Source organism: Pteropus medius, unplaced genomic scaffold, assembly GCF_902729225.1.
Source record: "Pteropus medius unplaced genomic scaffold, Ma_sr-lr_union100, whole genome shotgun sequence".
Lineage (NCBI taxonomy): Eukaryota > Metazoa > Chordata > Mammalia > Chiroptera > Pteropodidae > Pteropus > Pteropus medius.
The window spans coordinates 6213174-6230850 of record NW_024350924.1 but is presented as its reverse complement, the minus strand read 5'-3'; the positions used below and the strand labels follow the sequence as shown (position 1 = coordinate 6230850).

The 17677-nt window shown below is 32.2% G+C and overlaps 1 protein-coding gene across 1 annotated transcript; it reads right to left on the bottom strand.

Annotated features, from left to right (window-relative positions):
* Positions 1-41: 41 nt before the first annotated feature.
* Positions 42-14923, bottom strand: LOC120585072 (bile acid receptor-like). The gene is made up of 11 exons (XM_039841282.1): positions 14708-14923; positions 10724-10835; positions 8309-8671; positions 6499-6639; positions 4961-5103; positions 4766-4870; positions 4528-4627; positions 3903-4025; positions 3339-3461; positions 3077-3190; positions 42-1186 (listed from the first exon to the last, which is right to left on the bottom strand). Exons 2-11 carry the CDS (start codon positions 10785-10787, stop codon positions 939-941), a joined length of 1524 nt encoding a protein of 507 aa, XP_039697216.1. The 5' UTR covers positions 10788-10835; positions 14708-14923; the 3' UTR covers positions 42-938.
* Between the last annotated feature and the right edge of the window lie 2754 nt (positions 14924-17677).

Sequence of the window (17677 nt, the reverse complement as noted above, 5' to 3'; positions counted from 1 at the left end):
ACCGAGTCTAGATACCCTAAAAAAAATAAAATACTCCCTCCAAGAAATGATACCAAGAATATGCACAAGATACCCCCTGGAGGCAAAAATTGATACATTTAATTAAGATCTTTTCAAGCTGAGGGTATAAATTCAATATGCTGCTTTTTGTTTTGTTTTACAACGGTGAAAAATTGGATTATGGTCTTTTTTTCTTTATCAAAAACCAAAATGCTACTCCTAATATTAAATGAACTTAATTCACAATATTTTATTTACTTTCAAAACAATAGTGCCACCATAGAATTTCTCACTTTCATGTATTTCACATGAAATTTATTTTTGATGTATAGTCATTCTGTTCTTACAAGAATGAAAATATTTGTGGCAAGATTTAAGAACTTCATTAAAGACGCTAAGAAAAGATAAAATTGAGCAAAGCTTTGTTCCTCTTTAATTCATAAAATGCCATAACAGGAATACGTTTGTTCCTCTTTAATTCATAAAATACTGTAACAGGAATAGGTTTAAAATGTTAGTTTCTTATCCATCTGGCCTTTATTAATAAGATTCACAAACTGCCTTTATTCTAATTACATTGTTTTCACTAGATAGCTTTTTTCATGTGTATAGTAAATCTATACATATTTATTCAATTTTCTACTAAATGAAATGAGTTTCTTCGGGTAAGAACTCTCCTTAGCATTGTTCCCTTTGAAGGAACCACATGCAGTAACAATAACGGTTACTTCATTTGGGTTGAATCTTAAAAAGAATCCTAGATGTCCCTCTAGTGGTTATCTATAGTCCATAAAATTTGATGAGCCCTGTTGATGTATGTTTTATGGTGATATATTGGTAACACAGCAATGCCATTCATGTTTTTCAAATCACTCATCCTATGATGATAAACAATCTAGATTTAGGAATTTTAAGACAAACCACAACATTGTAAAATTTCAGCAATTTGAATACAAATTCCATTTTTCAGAGAGTGAACTAGACAATTTGGGGTCCTTTGTTTTCGAAACGCTAAGTATTTCTGAGTGGTTGTGACTCAGTGTCCTCAGTTCAGTGAGCCGCCCTATGAGACGAGCGAAATGCTGTAGGTCTTCTGGATGATAAATTTTTGAATATTTGTACAAAATTTGTAAAATTGGTTCTTGTAAGTTTTCCACATGTTGCTTATTTTTAAGGCATGGACGATCTGAAAAACATTATCAGATATATCTTAATGACTACTGGAAAATGTTAGAAGATAATGAATAAATTTAAAACAATACAGTTTTTAAATAATAAAAATAGCAAATGTTTACTGAATCCTTAATATATGCCAGATGTTATGCTAAGTAACTTGCATCTATACAATATCCTATTTAATCTTTATAATGCTCTATGAAGAGTATTTCTTGATATATTTCCATCCTCTCATTATACTGGAGAGAGACAGCAGTAAACATAACACAAAATTTCCTGCCCTCATGGAGTTTATTCTCTGGGTCTGGGAAGAGGAGGGGAGGAAAGAGACATATACACATTTTAAAAAATAAAAATATAATATGACAATGAGAAGCATTATAGAGAAAAATAAATAGGGAAGGGGATAAGAATTTAGAGTGGAGGGGCAGTAGCTATTTTTTAAAGGTTAATCAGAAATAAATGATATTTAGCAGAGATTCAAGATGGTAAAGAAGAGAGCCATGTAGTTTCTAGAAAAAGAGCTTTCCAAGCAGAAAATTTGTCAAGTACACGTATAATAGAACCTGTGACAGGAGCCTGCTTGAAATTTTCAAGGAATCATATGCATCAAGAGCAGGGTGGCTGTGGTGGCATAAGCAAAAGGGATAGTAATGGGCAATGATGGAAAAATCTTTGGCTTGAATCTGTGTAAAATAGGAAGTCATTAAAAGATTATGAGCAGAAGAATGACATTATCTGGCTTAACGTTTTCAAAGAATCACTCTGGCTACTGTGTAACGAAGGAATAGACTAGGGATGCAAGGACAGAAACAGGAAGGCGAGTTAGGAAATAGTTTTGATTAGGGTGGCAGGGACGCAGACAGTAAGAAGTTGTTGAGTTCTGGATATCTTTGAGGCTAGAGCCAACAGGACTTGTTGCTTCTTTGATATGGGTACAAGAAAAAGAAAGAAACTGAGAGATGACATCAAAAATTTTGGCTTGTGCAACTTGAAGGATGCAGATGCCACTAAGTTGAGTTGAGGCAGAATATAGGAAGATCAGAGGGGAGGTCAAGAGTTTACCTTTCTTTGAACACGTTAGATTTGATATGCCTACCAGACATCCAAACCTGAAATCTTAAATAGGCTATTTAATGGAGTTTAGGGGAGCGGTCCAAGTTGGTTATAAATTTGGGAGTTATCAGCATATAGATGGCATTTAAATCCATAAGATAGAATGAAATTTCAAAGGAAGTGAATATAGAAGAAAGAGAACTGAGCCCTAGGACACTCTTAACATTTATCAGTGTGAAAGTTGAGGAATTAACAAAGGAGACAGAAAGAACAGGTGCTGAGGAGGAAAATAGAGTGTGATGCCCTAGCAATCAAGTGGGGGAAAACAACATATCAAGGAGGAAATGATTAACTGAAGCCAAGTGATGAAATGTTCTAAGAGAGAGGGAGCAACCTACTCTTGTCAAATGTAGCTGATTGGTCAAGTAAGATGAGGTCTAAAAATTGACCACTGGAATCAGCAATGCCAAATTATTGAAGATCTTGACAAATGATGGCGGAATGGAAAGGAGGGGACAAAATCTGAATTATTAGGTTCAGGAGCGAATAAGAAGAGAAATGGAAATGGAGGCAGGAGTGAAGACAAATCTAAAAAATTATTTTTTCTGTAATGTTGAACAGAGAAATGAGAGAATAGCTGAAAAGGGGATATGAAGTTGAGAAGGCAAGAAATTATAGCATGTATGTAAGCTGAAGGGAATGCTCTTATAGAGAAGGCAATTTTGATGAAACAAAATTAGTACAAAATTAGTACATTTGGCATCAGTGAATAATCTAATAACCACAAAGTTCATGATTTCTATGCCAAACTTAATCCAAATTTGTACTGCTAAATGGTTTATACCTGAAAAAAACACGGTTGTTGCTGCTAGCAGAGCATATTCAGTAGTATTAATATTGAGCTCACTCATTCTTCTGTAGAAGTAAAACAGTGTGCTAATAAATTCTTCATAAATACCTAAAAAATTAATATCAAATGTATTTTTATCAGAACATAGTGCAGAATCAAATATATCGTCATTATCATTTTTCTCAAAGAAGTATAAGAAAATTAAACATTATATCTGACCAATTTTTTCTAATATTTTGTAGATATGTTATGTTACCAGTCAGCATAGTAGGACAGTCTTCATTGCAAAATGTTTCCATAGAATAAATAACACTTCCATCACCACTTTGATTGTGACAATTCAGTGCATGATCTGAATGATTTAATATTCTCATAGTACCTAATTAAAGGGAAAAATATAAATTCTTATTTTTTTAGTCTTTACACAGATAATAAATTCAATCTCTCTAATCTCTGTTAGTCAGGAAACATTCCCAATAAAAGGTAGCTTTATAATTTTTATTACTGAAACATGAAGCTAAATCAGTAGTTCACATTTTATGTTTACATTTTATGTAAAGATTATAGAAGACCCTCCAAAGATCTGTTTTCTGTGATGCTATATAATAAAGAATGGCTTTCTTTACAAGAAAAGCAAAAGCTAGACCAATGAGTTGGAAAACTGTAAACAGCTATTATAAAGTACTTATTCCTACTAAAATTCCTTAATTTTAACTAGTAAAATTAAGGTATAAGAAAAAGTAGCTCAATGTTATATAATTTTTTGCTAAACTTAATAATAATTATTAACATTAAGATTGAGTTAATTGGCCTTTTTTACTTTCAGAAGCTGATGAAAACCATTCCTTCTGACTGTAAAGTTGGGCTGCATGAAGGAACATCACTTCAGTTTTTGATCCCTTCCGTAACGCAGTCTTATCCTCGCTGGTCAGATTTTCAAAACCTTTAAGAAAAGATCACATAATGGATTCCTTGTGGCAATATTTTGAGACACTTGCATCAGAACTGGATAATAATACTTTCCTATGGCAAGAGCAAATTGAACATAGGTTAGCCTTGAAGAATGTATTTTTACAGTGAATAGATAGCTAAATTTTAGGCAACAGTGGCTTGATTTTTTTCATATTGTATAGGGAATTTTGTTTTTTTCATGTTTCATCTAAAAAACAAAAATAACTTATTTCCAAAAAGTAAAAATAAAATATACAATCAATCATATGGATTATCTTAAATGTAAGTCTTTTAACTCACTTGAATAATATTTTTAAATATTTGTACTTTTACCCACCTGATTGATTAAAGCAGATAAAATAAACATATTTTTGCATTTAGAAGCAGTTTGGGTGGGAAAATAGAGGTTTCTGTATTCCTAAAATGTCCTCTTCTTTTAAAACAAGGAACTTTTTAAAAATTGTTAAATTTTTTTCTAAAGGTAAAGTGATTACCTGGGAGTCCCTTCGTAAAATCCATTAACCCCTTTATGTGTAGGACTACTGTCTCTGAGAGTCGCAAAAAGCTCAGTTCAGGATTTGCATATTCTTGCAGCTAGTCAACAAAAAGAAATAAGACTAATAAAATTTTTATTTTTTTCAAATAACTTTAAATTTTAAACTTTTGTGTTTATGCTCTTATTTTCTAACATAATTAATTACAAATTATTTCTTGCCAATAATGTACACATACAAATTTCTTTGTTTCTTCTAAAGGAATTTTATATTTCTGATGAGCAGCCACAATGTTGTTAATGAGCCAATGTTCATCTCGAGTTAGCTCCACGCTCTCCTGAGTCTGTAAGGAAATATAGAATGAACACTATAATGCACACTTATTAAACGAGATCTCAATTAAAGAAACAAGAAATCTTGTAAGAAGTCTTACCACTTTTCCAGATCTAGTGGTGGATGATACGAGCTTGTTATCTACTCCTTCCTCTTCCACTTTGATGTTAGAGTGAAAGCTATTCTTCTGCTTGAAGTTCTTTCGAAGTCTCTTTGATTTGCATTGGATTTCTGTGAGCAAACCTATGATATTACAACATTCATATAAAATGTTTTAGGTGAGGCAAAGAACATTATAGAATTTGATGAAAATTGTCTTATACACATGTGTGATCATAGACTTTTTACAAAGAGCCTTCTTTGGCAAGCATGGCACAGCAATTAAATTTACTGCATTACTTTCTCCTTTTTCTTGCACAATACCTGTCTGCTTAAAAGTACATAGTCAGCCTAGACGTAAATTAAATATTAATTTTGCATCTCTAAATTATAAATTTAGACCTTTTTATACTAGAGGAATTTCCATATTAATTATATCTTGGAAGCAACATGGATTATCAACTGATACAGCAGTTGAACTACTTTATCTTTGGGCTTTCACCCTTGATTGGCCAAGAGAATATCTTGTGAGTTTTTTTTAATGGGCTGAGTCCATTTTTCTCTTATAAGACAAGATGATGGTATTTTATTATGGCAGCCTTAGCAGACTAAGATAGGGATCGTGTAAAGGAATCGGTCTGGTTGAACCGGATAACCCTAAGATCTACTCCAACCCTGAAATTTTAAGTAATAGGAATCCATTTGGTGAAGAACTTTGACTAAAGAGTTTGGATTTCATTATAATTAGGAGTATAATATAAACAGGATATTGCATTGGTGTTTATTGAATGAGTATAATTTAATACAAATTGAAGATGATTATTATGAAGTTAAAGGCAGATTGAACTAAAAAGAAATACTGGAGAAATGGCCATGAAACTAACATAATAGTATAAGTGCAAGAGAAGAGTATGCACGAGTCTAGATTAGATACAAAAAGAACACATTAATAGTACTCTAATAAAGAAAAATGAATTCCAAAGTTATCATAAAATTTTGAGCCCTGGGGAATAAGAGGAATTGAGGAAACAACGCTGAAATCTTAGTACCATTACTTGAGAATCAAATGATATCATGTAATTTATTAAGCTAAAAACACAATAAACAGAAAGAACTCAAAAAACTTAGATATTCCCATTGAGTTGGGTTTTTACACCTATGTGTGTTAATTCTTAGTAAGCTTTGCATACCCAGATAACATGTAAGCTTCTAAAGATACAAGACTGAAGAAGGGGAACTAGTCATTTAAAATTCTGCTCTTATATAAAAATATAAGAATTTCCGATTAAGAAGAAAACACGATTATTATCAAAATTAGAGCAATATAGTATAGAACAGAGTTTATGGAAATAATTACCTAGATTGGTAACTGACTATCCTAATTTAACAGTTGCCAGAGAAATAGCTTAAATTCAGACAAATATGACTTCAAAATGACAACCTGAAGAGTATATTAAGTTCTCAGTAAGGTAAGAAAAACTAAAATCTCCCCCAAAAACACACACACACACACACACACACACACACAATGCCACTTACATTCTGCCAACATTCCTACTGCCTTACACTTTTTCAGTCTGCACTCTTGACATTTTCTACGCATATACATGTCCATTTCACAGTGACCACCATTCTTGCAACTATATACTGCATTTTTGGTGATGCTACGTCGAAAAAAACCTGATAAAAAAAATGTTTAATTTACTATTAGATATTTTTAGTCACTTGTTTTTATTAATATATACTTTCAAATAGAGCTAAGTAAATTAAATTATTTCAAGTTAACTTATTATTATTAAATTAAATTATTTTATTTCAAGTTATATTATTAAATTAAATTAAATTATTTCAAGTTATATTATTTCAATGTTTTTTCCCCTCGATAAGATTTAGTTTAATATACATTTTTCTGGATAATTATTTTAGTCCTCTTCTGTTTGATATGTTCTATTTCAAGGTTATGCCTTTCAATAACCACATCTGGAAATTAAGCTAAATAGCTCCATCGCATTAAGACAATTCTCTATTTTATTACGGTTATAACATATCACTTAAAAGCATATTTAAAACTATGTTACACAGAATATTAAGTTTCCATGAAGCATCTCTCAAGGTTCTCTTGAAAGAATGTGTGTTTATGTAAAATAAAGTGTAAGTTAAACCTTTCTTTTCCTCTTCTCACATTTCTGCCTCAATCCATAAAGAAATAGATATCCTTCCAAACTAACTCCTTTGTCTTTCTCCCTTTTTTAGCACTTCCCCAGATGAGAAAGTATGACTAGTTTATTTGATCTGAGATGTCCAATGGGCCATATGTGTGTGTACACTGGAGAGGTAGGGGTTCTACATTTCCTCTTTCACTTCCTAAATCCATGCATAGCAGTCCCTTTTCCCATTTTCTCTTTCATTTTCCATTCCTATGAGATAATTCTTGCTATCTTCCTCTTATTTCATTCCAAGCAGTGAAGTTGATAAGCTTAGTCAATGCCCCTCTTAGAGGCCTGACAAACATTCTTTTTCTGTAGACACACTTGAAAGTGGGAGTTTCATTACTTAGATTAAACAAAGTGAGTATAAAGCTCAGCTTAGGTTTCCAGAATTATGCCTCATTCTTCAACCTAGTTTTAACAGTGAGACTAAGAAAATACTGGCCCAGCTTTCTGTTCATAAAGCTGATACTCTATTTCCCTTGGTCTTCACTTGGCCCTCCTTTGTGAGGGATGAGTTGAGATTCTGACAGTAAAACTTCACCCAGAACTTCTAACAGACGTGTTTACCTAGTGCTGTATTTGGCTTAATCATTTCCAAGTTCTGTCTCAACATTGCGTTTGTGAATAAAAGCAACGCAGAAGTGTTTCAAAAGCTCAAAACGTCATCAAGGCCTATTTCGCTCTTTGAAAATGCCATTGTCAGTGATGATCTTCACTTGCAGACCTCCTATTTGTATTCAAAACAAATCCCCCACCAAAAGAAGACAGAATCTTAGAAGTCTTTTAATTCAAATTCTCTCCTTATGCTCGAATTATGTCAACCACATGAAAAGATGTAATAGTTAACTTTCAGATCTTTTTAAAAGTCGTTTTCTATTCCAATATCAAATTCATCTAGGAACATGGAAACCTGCCATATGAACATACTGAATTTTATATTTAAATGTAAGTTTTCTTCAAAAATGAAAACCAAAACTTCATTACATTTCATTTTCATGTCTTTGACCCTGTAGATTGGTCACCTTTAAGCATGCCAGTGACTTTAGCTGCTTTTCTTTTTCACAGTGTAAAAAATAAGAGTACATGCCTCAAATTTCTTGACTCTTCAGTGAACATTTTTGTTTTAACTTCATCCTTACCTTTACAACCTTCACAAGTAAGCGCATTGTAATGATATCCTGATGCTTTATCTCCACAAACTACACAGAGTTCTTCCTGTCCTTTAATTCGCATAGAGGAATGAGGTAGTCTGGACCTTTTTGTTCCAGGATATCCATCTTCAGCATTGCGGGCAACCACATACGTGGATTTATTTAATTCACAGGGACCAAGTTGACACTCTCCACCATTGAACTGTGTATCCAAGCTATAAGCGTTGAAATGACTTTGTAAAGATGAGGACTGTAGAGCCTCAGGAAACTGGACAGTAGAATACTGGCAATAAGGCGATTCTTGAAAATCAGTGTCGTGCAGCTGATAATTGATTTGTTCTGGCAAAATATCTAGATTTTTTAATATAAAAAATGATAAAAAGTCAAAGTTTCATGTTTTCAAATTTCCAAGAGTTTCATGCTCAACAAAAAGTTTTAGTTCAACATAGCCACTAAATTCCAGGGACTTTATTGTCCAGTGTGAGGGGCAGACAGTAAACTGAATTGCAATGCCTGATAAAGGGAAGGTTAATAATTCCTGATGGCTTACATACCAATCTAGTCTCACTCCTTAAGCAGAAATAAATATTTCCCAGTTTGGAATGAAAGGACATTTTCCCCATCTTTTGCATTTCCCTTGTTGTGGATACAACTGTTTTCAGTTCAATCAGATCAGTAAAGAGGTGAATTAATAAATTATCCCACCCACCCACTCCCCCAAGAAATAACAGTTAACAGTTATTTGGTGTTAAAGAGAAAAACCACAGACCCAAAATAGATTCACTTGTGCCCACAATACCAAACCTAGACTTAATACCCGACGTAATTGCAGTTTCAACCTTCCTTAAGACTGTAATCTTCGTCTGCAATTTTCTGGTTAGTACCAGTGTGGTGATCTGTCACATGGACCCAAGGCTCACACTCTCCTGCCAAAGGAAGCTAAAGTAATCTGCCTGATGAGACCTCCACCTTCCCCTAAGGAACAACCTTTCTTTTCTTTTCTTTTGCTAATAACTTTCTTGTTCAACCTAGTTTCTGCCTAAAAAAGCCTTCCTTATTATACAGCTTCTCAAATCACCTTTCTACTTGCCAGATTGGATGATGTTCAATTCATGAATCGCTTCGTTTATTATATTAATTGTTGTCCTTTAATACTGAATATTTCAAGCAAAAAAAAAAAAGTTTGAACTCCCCAATTAATATACCTTAATGCCCGACTCTGCCATTTGCAGACCTCATTTAAATTACTAGTTTCTTTTCTGTTTTGTTGTCTAGCAATTCTAACTAGCAATTTTCTGGGGATAAATTTACCTACTTACAGTATTACTGTAAGGATGAAATTAAATATGGTAATGCAAAAGCATGTATAAAATATGAAATGGTACTTAAAATATTATTATTATTATTTTATTATTATTATTATTATTATTATCAGAAGCTCCCAAACACCAACTTACTTTCTGCTTTCAGAGGACTACTGAATCTAAATGCAGAAAATTGGCTCCAAAAAAACTCAGGACTATTTAGTTGCTCTATGTATGTAACTAGTAATATTCATAATTTTTGTGGTGTTAAAATGCTGAATCATCAGGTGATGTGACTTAGTCTTACCCTCAAAATCCTACCACCAAGCTTGGTAAACAGTATAATCTTTTTTAATTCAAATAAATCATTTGCAATCTTAGAGCATCCAGTCCAATGCAAAGTGTTGAATAAATGCCAATGACAACCTGATATAAGAAAGTTTATAAGTGAAAACAATATAACCTTTTTTTTAAAAGAAGAAAGCCCTTCTTAGATGATTATTAAAAGACTGCAGAATATTTGCTGATGTTCCATTGGCACAGAAATCAGACTTCAAACTGTAAAAAAAACTACATTTAAAACTAAATTTATATTATAGCCTTAGTCTTATTGGAGAAAATTCCTATTCTGTCCTGTATCAGTTTTCTATTTATTTCCCTGTGATAAAAATTTCATATTAAGATTAAAATTTCAAGTACATTGAATAGCTCATTCTACATTTATAAAGTTGCTAGCCCTCCAAAATAACTTCAATTTATATGTTAATTCTATTTTTTAAAAATTGAATACAATTTTAGACCATCGTGCTTTTCCTTCTTTACATTTGATTCTGGCTTACAACATTTTAGTATTACTATTTTAAAAATTAATTATACTCACTTGTAGGGGATAATTTAAAGTCTTTAATTCATTTGTTAATTTTTTAAAAAACCTCTGTAATTAACTATAATTCCCACAAAAAAGTTTTAATTAAATTTAATTAAAGCTAGTTCACATGCAATTTAGTAAATATAGTTCAGAGTAGTTATTCAATATACTCAAAATTTTAATTAAATTAAATAATGATTTATTAACTATTGTATTGCAGTTTTTCATTACCATAGTACTGCACCCATTCAGCAAGACAGTATCCATCAGATGGAGTGACATGAGTATTTGCCATTCTCTGGTCCAATTCTCACTTCTTCATTAGTGAATGATAAAATAGAACCTGAAGGAAACAAAAATTTTGTAGATTATTTGAAAGTATGATTTTCAAATCAGTACTATTTTATAAAAGTAAAATACTGCTTTTGAAAAATAAAGAAGTTAACAGAATTTATACATACTTTAACTGAGAAGATACTGATTTTCCATATCTCTCCACACCCAATTATTTAATTCTGCCAATTTCTTATTGCTCAGCTCTTTACAAATAATGGAATAAATCTTGGTAATAATCATTGTGGCACCTGAAAGTTTACCAGGATTTGGAGGTAGGCTTCATACACTACTTTTAGATTTGTTTATGGGCCATTTATTAAACCTCCCTGAACCTTAGTTTCTTCATCTATAGAAGAGAATAATAAAACCCTGCCAGAAAAGTTGTTAGGAGCGTTAAATTTATGTATAATCTAGCAGTTCTTGACTGAATAACTGATTCCCGTAACCTTTATTCTAATAGTTTTAAGATCTCAATGTTCTAAATTTAGATAGGAAGAAAAATTAGACTTTTTCAAGAAGAAAATTAAATAGTAGGAAAAGAATAGCTCTCATAGCACAGTTTTTAAATCTTCTAAGTCCTTTGTAAACATCTTTCATAGATCTGTGTTGTGCTAAAAATTATTAAAACAGTAATTTCAGGTCTTCTTGACTAATGAAATAGTTTATTGATTACCGAAAAAGTGTTTTATTTTTTTTAATAGTAAAGTCTAAAAATCCTAAGCTGTCATGAGGAAAAAATTATTCAAAATCTAAAACTATCCCTTATGGGAAAAACTATTTCTGTTATTTCCTGGGAAAGAACTCCAAAAATAATGCATCTTTGAATAGACTTAAACAGGAAGCCACAGTTTAAGAAATTGAAAGTTATTAGAAGAAAATAAAGGTCACTCTAGAATCCATCATATTTTACATCTTTATCCTATTAGAAAATAAAGACTGTTTTCACCTTTGAAAAGAATTTAAAAAGAAGAAATTGGGTTTTAAATCATGCCAAAAAATATGCATGACAAACTTCTGATATAGCTTCTGAGTTTATATTGAAAATCTTTTATCATTCATGTGATAAGTTCATGGCTAAGGTTTCTATATCCATGAAGGTGATTCACATAGTAATATCTCTGAAATTTGTCTCTTTTATCATCTTATAGGATCTAGGTTCTTTGAAAAGCCCTTGAATCTCCCACCCTTCTAACCTTATAGCATCAGTCATATAGGATGAATATTGGATGGAACAGATGAAGTAAAAGCAGTACCCCCAAATAAGTACAATTTCAATATGAAGTTTTCCTTGAAAAATGAGGACTAAAATCAACAGAATCAGTCAGTATATACTCCTGTTTTTCCTATATTGCAAAAATTTTCTAAATTTAAAACGAATTGTGAATGCTATCAGTTTAATTTGTGTGATACTCTTTAACAATAGTCCTGTTTAGTTCTTTTCAAACTTGCCTTTTAAATCTCAATTAGATTCTAGAAAATTACGAATGGTTGTGAAAACTTGAAGTTTTACTCACCTTTCTATTAAAGTTGCATTTACCATTAGGCTTCATATAATATTAACAATCTAAAGAAGACTGAAAATTAAAAGGTATTTGGTACTGCTTAGATATAGACTTCGCTGAGTGAGAGTTCATTTGAGAAATAATATAGAACAAACCAGAAGTAGCAGATTAAAACAAAATTGGTAATATCCTGACAAACACACACAAAAGAAAGTATCTTATAATAGAGTTCATATCATAAATAACAATGTTCTAAAAGCATTTCTTTCTAATACTGATAAATAAATGCCTAAAAGTATTTCTAAAGCAGACCTGGTTTTATCAATTTATGGACTAGTTATCTTCCAGTGTATATATGGGACATATACATAAAGAAGCCTCTGATAAAAACTATGCCTTTTAAAATGTGAAATAATTATCTCTTTGATATGCTCTCAGTAATATTTGCATTATTTTCTACATAAAATTTTTCACTAAATTTTTCTTGAGACTTTTAAATATTTCTATCCATAGCAAAAGTATCCATAGCAAAAACACTTTCAGATATAAAGTGTTTATAAAATTAGTTTGAAAACGTTTAAGTAAATTATTAATAACATAGAGGTATGTAATCAAAAACTTTGTATTCTTTTAAAGAGAAAAGTTACAATGGACCTGGAATTATTTTGTTTTGTTATCTTTCCTAGTAAATATTTATTTAAAACAAAATTAACTAGTTAAGAGAGGAGCTTTTAACAAGATCGATTTATCATTTATCATAAGCAAAGTCTATAGTTTTCTTTAGCAAATATAACTTTATTTTTAAAAACCTGTATTTTTCACCGATTATAATAGCTGTTCAAAAAAATAACTGTTCTACTGAAAAGATGCTTACTTGCATCGATGAATTTTCATCTTCTCTACCTTAACCATAAATTGTTCTTAGTAAATCTTCATATATCTAGAACTTTAACAGGAAAAAAAAAAAATTGGTTCCTGAAAACTACATCTATATATTAAAGAATTTTATAATTTTTACATTTTTACTCTTGCAATATAAGTCATGAGAATCATGAATAATGCTTTGCTTAAAACTGATATGACTGAACAGGAGATTGTTTCACAAGAAAAATATTTTAATTTTCATAATAACCTCTACTAAAAAAAAAATAAATGAATGATAGTGCCAGATGATATAAAAAGTTTTTCATAGTAGGGCTTCTTTGAACCAAAATTCTCCAGTTTTGGTTCTCTCATCGTAGGGCTTTTTGGAACCAAGAAAAATGAAAAAAATATATTTGAATAACAGCACAAATTAAGGCTTCTTGATTCCTTATAGATCTTTAACTTTAGAATATAGGGAGAATTTTACACTGTGAAGTCTCACATATGGTTTTATTATACAGCTTTGAGATGTAATTTATATAGCATAAAATTCATTCTTTTAAAGTGTACAATTCAATGATTTTTGAAATAGTCACAGTTACAACTATCACCACCATCTAATTCCAGAACATTTTCACCCCAAAATGAAATCTCGAAGCCATAATCAGTCACTCCCCATTCCCTTCTCTCCCACCCACCCCTCATACCTGGCAACCACTAAACAACTTTGTTTCTATGGATTTGCCTATCCTAGACATTTTACATAAATGGAATCATACAACTACATAAATAGTTTTAAATGAAAAAATATTCTATTTATTTTATGTCAATAATTTTCACAGCTTAAAGATAGAGAAAATAAATATTTTAAAAATTCATGACTATAAAATTAATATTTTACATACTTCAGGATGTAGAAATATATTTTGTATCTATTTCCATAATCCAGAATAATTTTCATATTTATATCATCATATCATTTTCAATAAAAGTACAATTCCCAGACTATGCCTTTATCAGAATATATTTCGAGTTGCTTTGAATTTATAATATAACCTATTGTTTCAAAAAAACAAAATATACTTTATCAATAAGTTCTTGATTTAAAAACAAGTTTTGTTTTTAAAATATAACAATAAACATCATTGTGAAGTGACTTATTATATCAAATGTCAAGTCCAACTGCAATCTAAAATTGCCTTGTCATTCTTTAGAAGAGAACCAAATTACTGTATAATTTAGTTGATTAAGTTTCTTATTTTCAAAGGGAAAATGCTTTTTATAGTTTGACTATCACAGTAATAACAATTGGCTTATTCACTTTGCACAAATTAAATTAATGATAGTGGAAACTACAAATCTCAAAAAATATCCTTTTTATTAACATCTCAGGTTAATTATAGTTTAAAGTAAATAATTTAAAATGCATTGCCAATAATATTAACATTCCTATTTAATTTAGACAGCATAAAATCATTGAATTGTCTTATTTGAGAGAAGACAAAATACTCACAGTTAAATGATATTACTAGAGAGTGTCCTTTTCCTCACAGAATGAATTTCAATAGATTCAGCAATGATTCCATCTTTCCGGCTGGAGCAAACTGGGCCTCTTCCTTGTTTATCAAGGAGTGGAGAGGGGCACTCTGCATAGACTTAGGCTCCAGACACTATGCAGAGCAATGCTTCAGCTCTATCTCAGAGACAAACTTCCCACAGAATCCGTTCTCTTGGGTCAAAAGGAGGGCAGTTACAAGCTGACATAAATCAAATCATAATCAAATCATTAAGCATAGATGCCTTTGGGGCCTCAGGTCATCCTCTCCCAGAGTTCCTTACTGTTTACTTAATAAATATTTTTTTTTCTTAATTGAATTTGACATCCTCCCATTTTGGTTCCAAAACATTGGACCTCTACAAACTATTAAGTAATACATACAGGAAGGAAAATTACCCTCATTAATTCAAACTCCACTAATACAGGGGCTATAACAATACAACTTTGCATTACCACTAAAAATCAATAATAATTTGTTAAACCAATTAGAAGTATGAATAGTAAGTCAAAGATTGGTACAATGTTAGATGCTTACAAGTCATCTAATCCAACTCTCTCATTTTTTGGCCAAGAAAAAAATGCAACACAAATAGAAACTACTCTTTATTCAAGTTTTCATAGCTAGTTAGTAGTAGAGATAAACTCAATGAAAATCCAAGCAGTGAAACAGGATATATAAATAATTTCATTATGATTTTTTTGAAATGTCACTTCTGTTGTCTGTTGGATACCAGGCTCATAGTCGCATCCTCTTAAGGCATTTCTAAGGAGGCAAGGTTACAAACATGTTCTAACACCGAACTGCTATTTTCCTGGTCCCACCTCCTCTGATGTGATGACTCACTTGTTTAATCTGACTCTGGCCTCTGTTCTCAGTTCTGCCCAGTTCTGCTTTCAAATTAACATGGCACAGCTTCAACACATACACACCTCTACTGTCCTGGCATCTGATCTTATGCCACTTGCAGTCCCCGACTTCTCAACTACTATATTAATGCTGGATTCTTCAAAAGTCCTCATCTACTACAGGGAAGAATTCAGGGTAAAATTTGCAAGTCATGTCACATGGTATTTTGTTTACTTTTTTAAATCATAGGCCCTCTATGTATGAGTTTTAATCAGTGAACTCAACTTCAGCACTTTTATTATTAGTATACAAATATCAAGGATAATTTATAAATTACTTTTATTAGTATTAGATAATTCTCAATTTTAACCTCTACTTATAGGCAAAATTATAAATTTCTGTATTCAAATGCACAATGATTCAAACTTTTTGCTAATTCATATGACCACTCATATGAGTATGACCACTCATACCCTCAATCTCAGCCTGATTATATCTGAGATATTACAATTCATTGTCAATCAGCTTTCTTGTTTAGATTTACAAAGAATAATTCATTTGGAACTTTAGAGCTATAAATTTTTACATGTACTTCCCTGGTTTATAATAATACCTTTGATTTACTGCAACATTACTACTCATTTCAAGGTACCTAAAGACATGTGCAAATATATGTTAATACTTTAAAACAGAGAAAGCAGAATATATTTTTAAATTTTACACGGGCTACTGTTGTGGCCGCCAGCCCCTGAAAGACACACGGACCACCAGAAATCAGTGAGTTACAGGAAACACGCTCTTTATTCAGCCAGCTGGGTCTGCCAGGGGTACACAGACCCCAAATTAAGCAGCCCCGAAATGTAGAGGTACAGGGTTTTTAAGCCCTAAATCCCATTCCTCATTCTGTCTTAAACATAAAGGTCTATTTTTCTCCTATTCACTACCTGTCAACCTATAGGTCAGGTGTGCAAGCAGAGGTACAGAAGCAGAAAGCTTATTGTTAGAATGTTATGTTCCCATGGGTGATAGCCTTTGTTCCTATGGGCGATAGCTTATGTTCCCATGGGCGATAGACAAGCAGTAATTTTCCAGCCAGCACATTCCCCACTGGCCTTAGCAGAAAATCAAATCCTTGATTCTTCGTGTGGAATTTGCTCATAGCCTTTATTTTGTAATACTAAAAGTTTAATAGAATTAATTCTCTTCCTTATATATGCAAACAAGAAATCGAGGAGACATGGGCCAAAAGTTAACAAGAACAGGAGGAGGATTAAAGGTCCAGCTATAGCAGATAGAAGAGTTGTTAGCCATGGAGACCAATTGAACATCCTATGAAACCAGTTATCTGATTCTAGTCTTTTTGTTTTTCCCTGGCATCTAAATTTCTCTCTACTAGTCGTAAGCTCTCTCTAATTACTCCAGAATTATTAGCATAGAGGCAACAGATTTCACCTAGAGCCATACATAACCTATCTTGTTCTAAGAATAATAAATCTAAACCTCTTCTATTTTGGAGGACTACTTCTGCTAGTGAATTGACTTGAAGTTCTAGCCTACTGAGCTCAGTTAAGTTTAAGGGAGTTCCTACCCCGACATAGTAAGGGGGTTTTTGGGTTTAGGCACAACCAGCAATCTTGTCCTATGTCTGGGGTGGTCTTATTTAAGACCTTGTGTATTGTCGTTAGCAAAGTTATTAATGCTCCTTCTGATTTTGATTGTGGCTGGTCAAATGTTTGGGCTAAAGAGATAAAAAGGAAGAAACAAAGGTTTATACTTATGTATGCTTGAGTCTTAGTCTTAAGAGTCCGTCTTCCTGAGCTGTCCACTCTCATGCTGCCTTCACGTGGGAGTGATGAATCCATGATGGGATGCCGTCTACTATAACTGCAGTGGGTGTCGTCAGGTAGACAGTGAAGGGTCCTTTCCATTTGGGTTCTAGTCCCTTGGAAGTGAACTTCCGGATCCACACAGAGTCCCCAGGCTGAAACTGATGGGGAAATCTGTCCCCTGGGGTTGAGTGGGCAGCACGAACCCCAGACCAAATCTCATTCTGTACACTTTGAAGGGCCTGTAAAGAC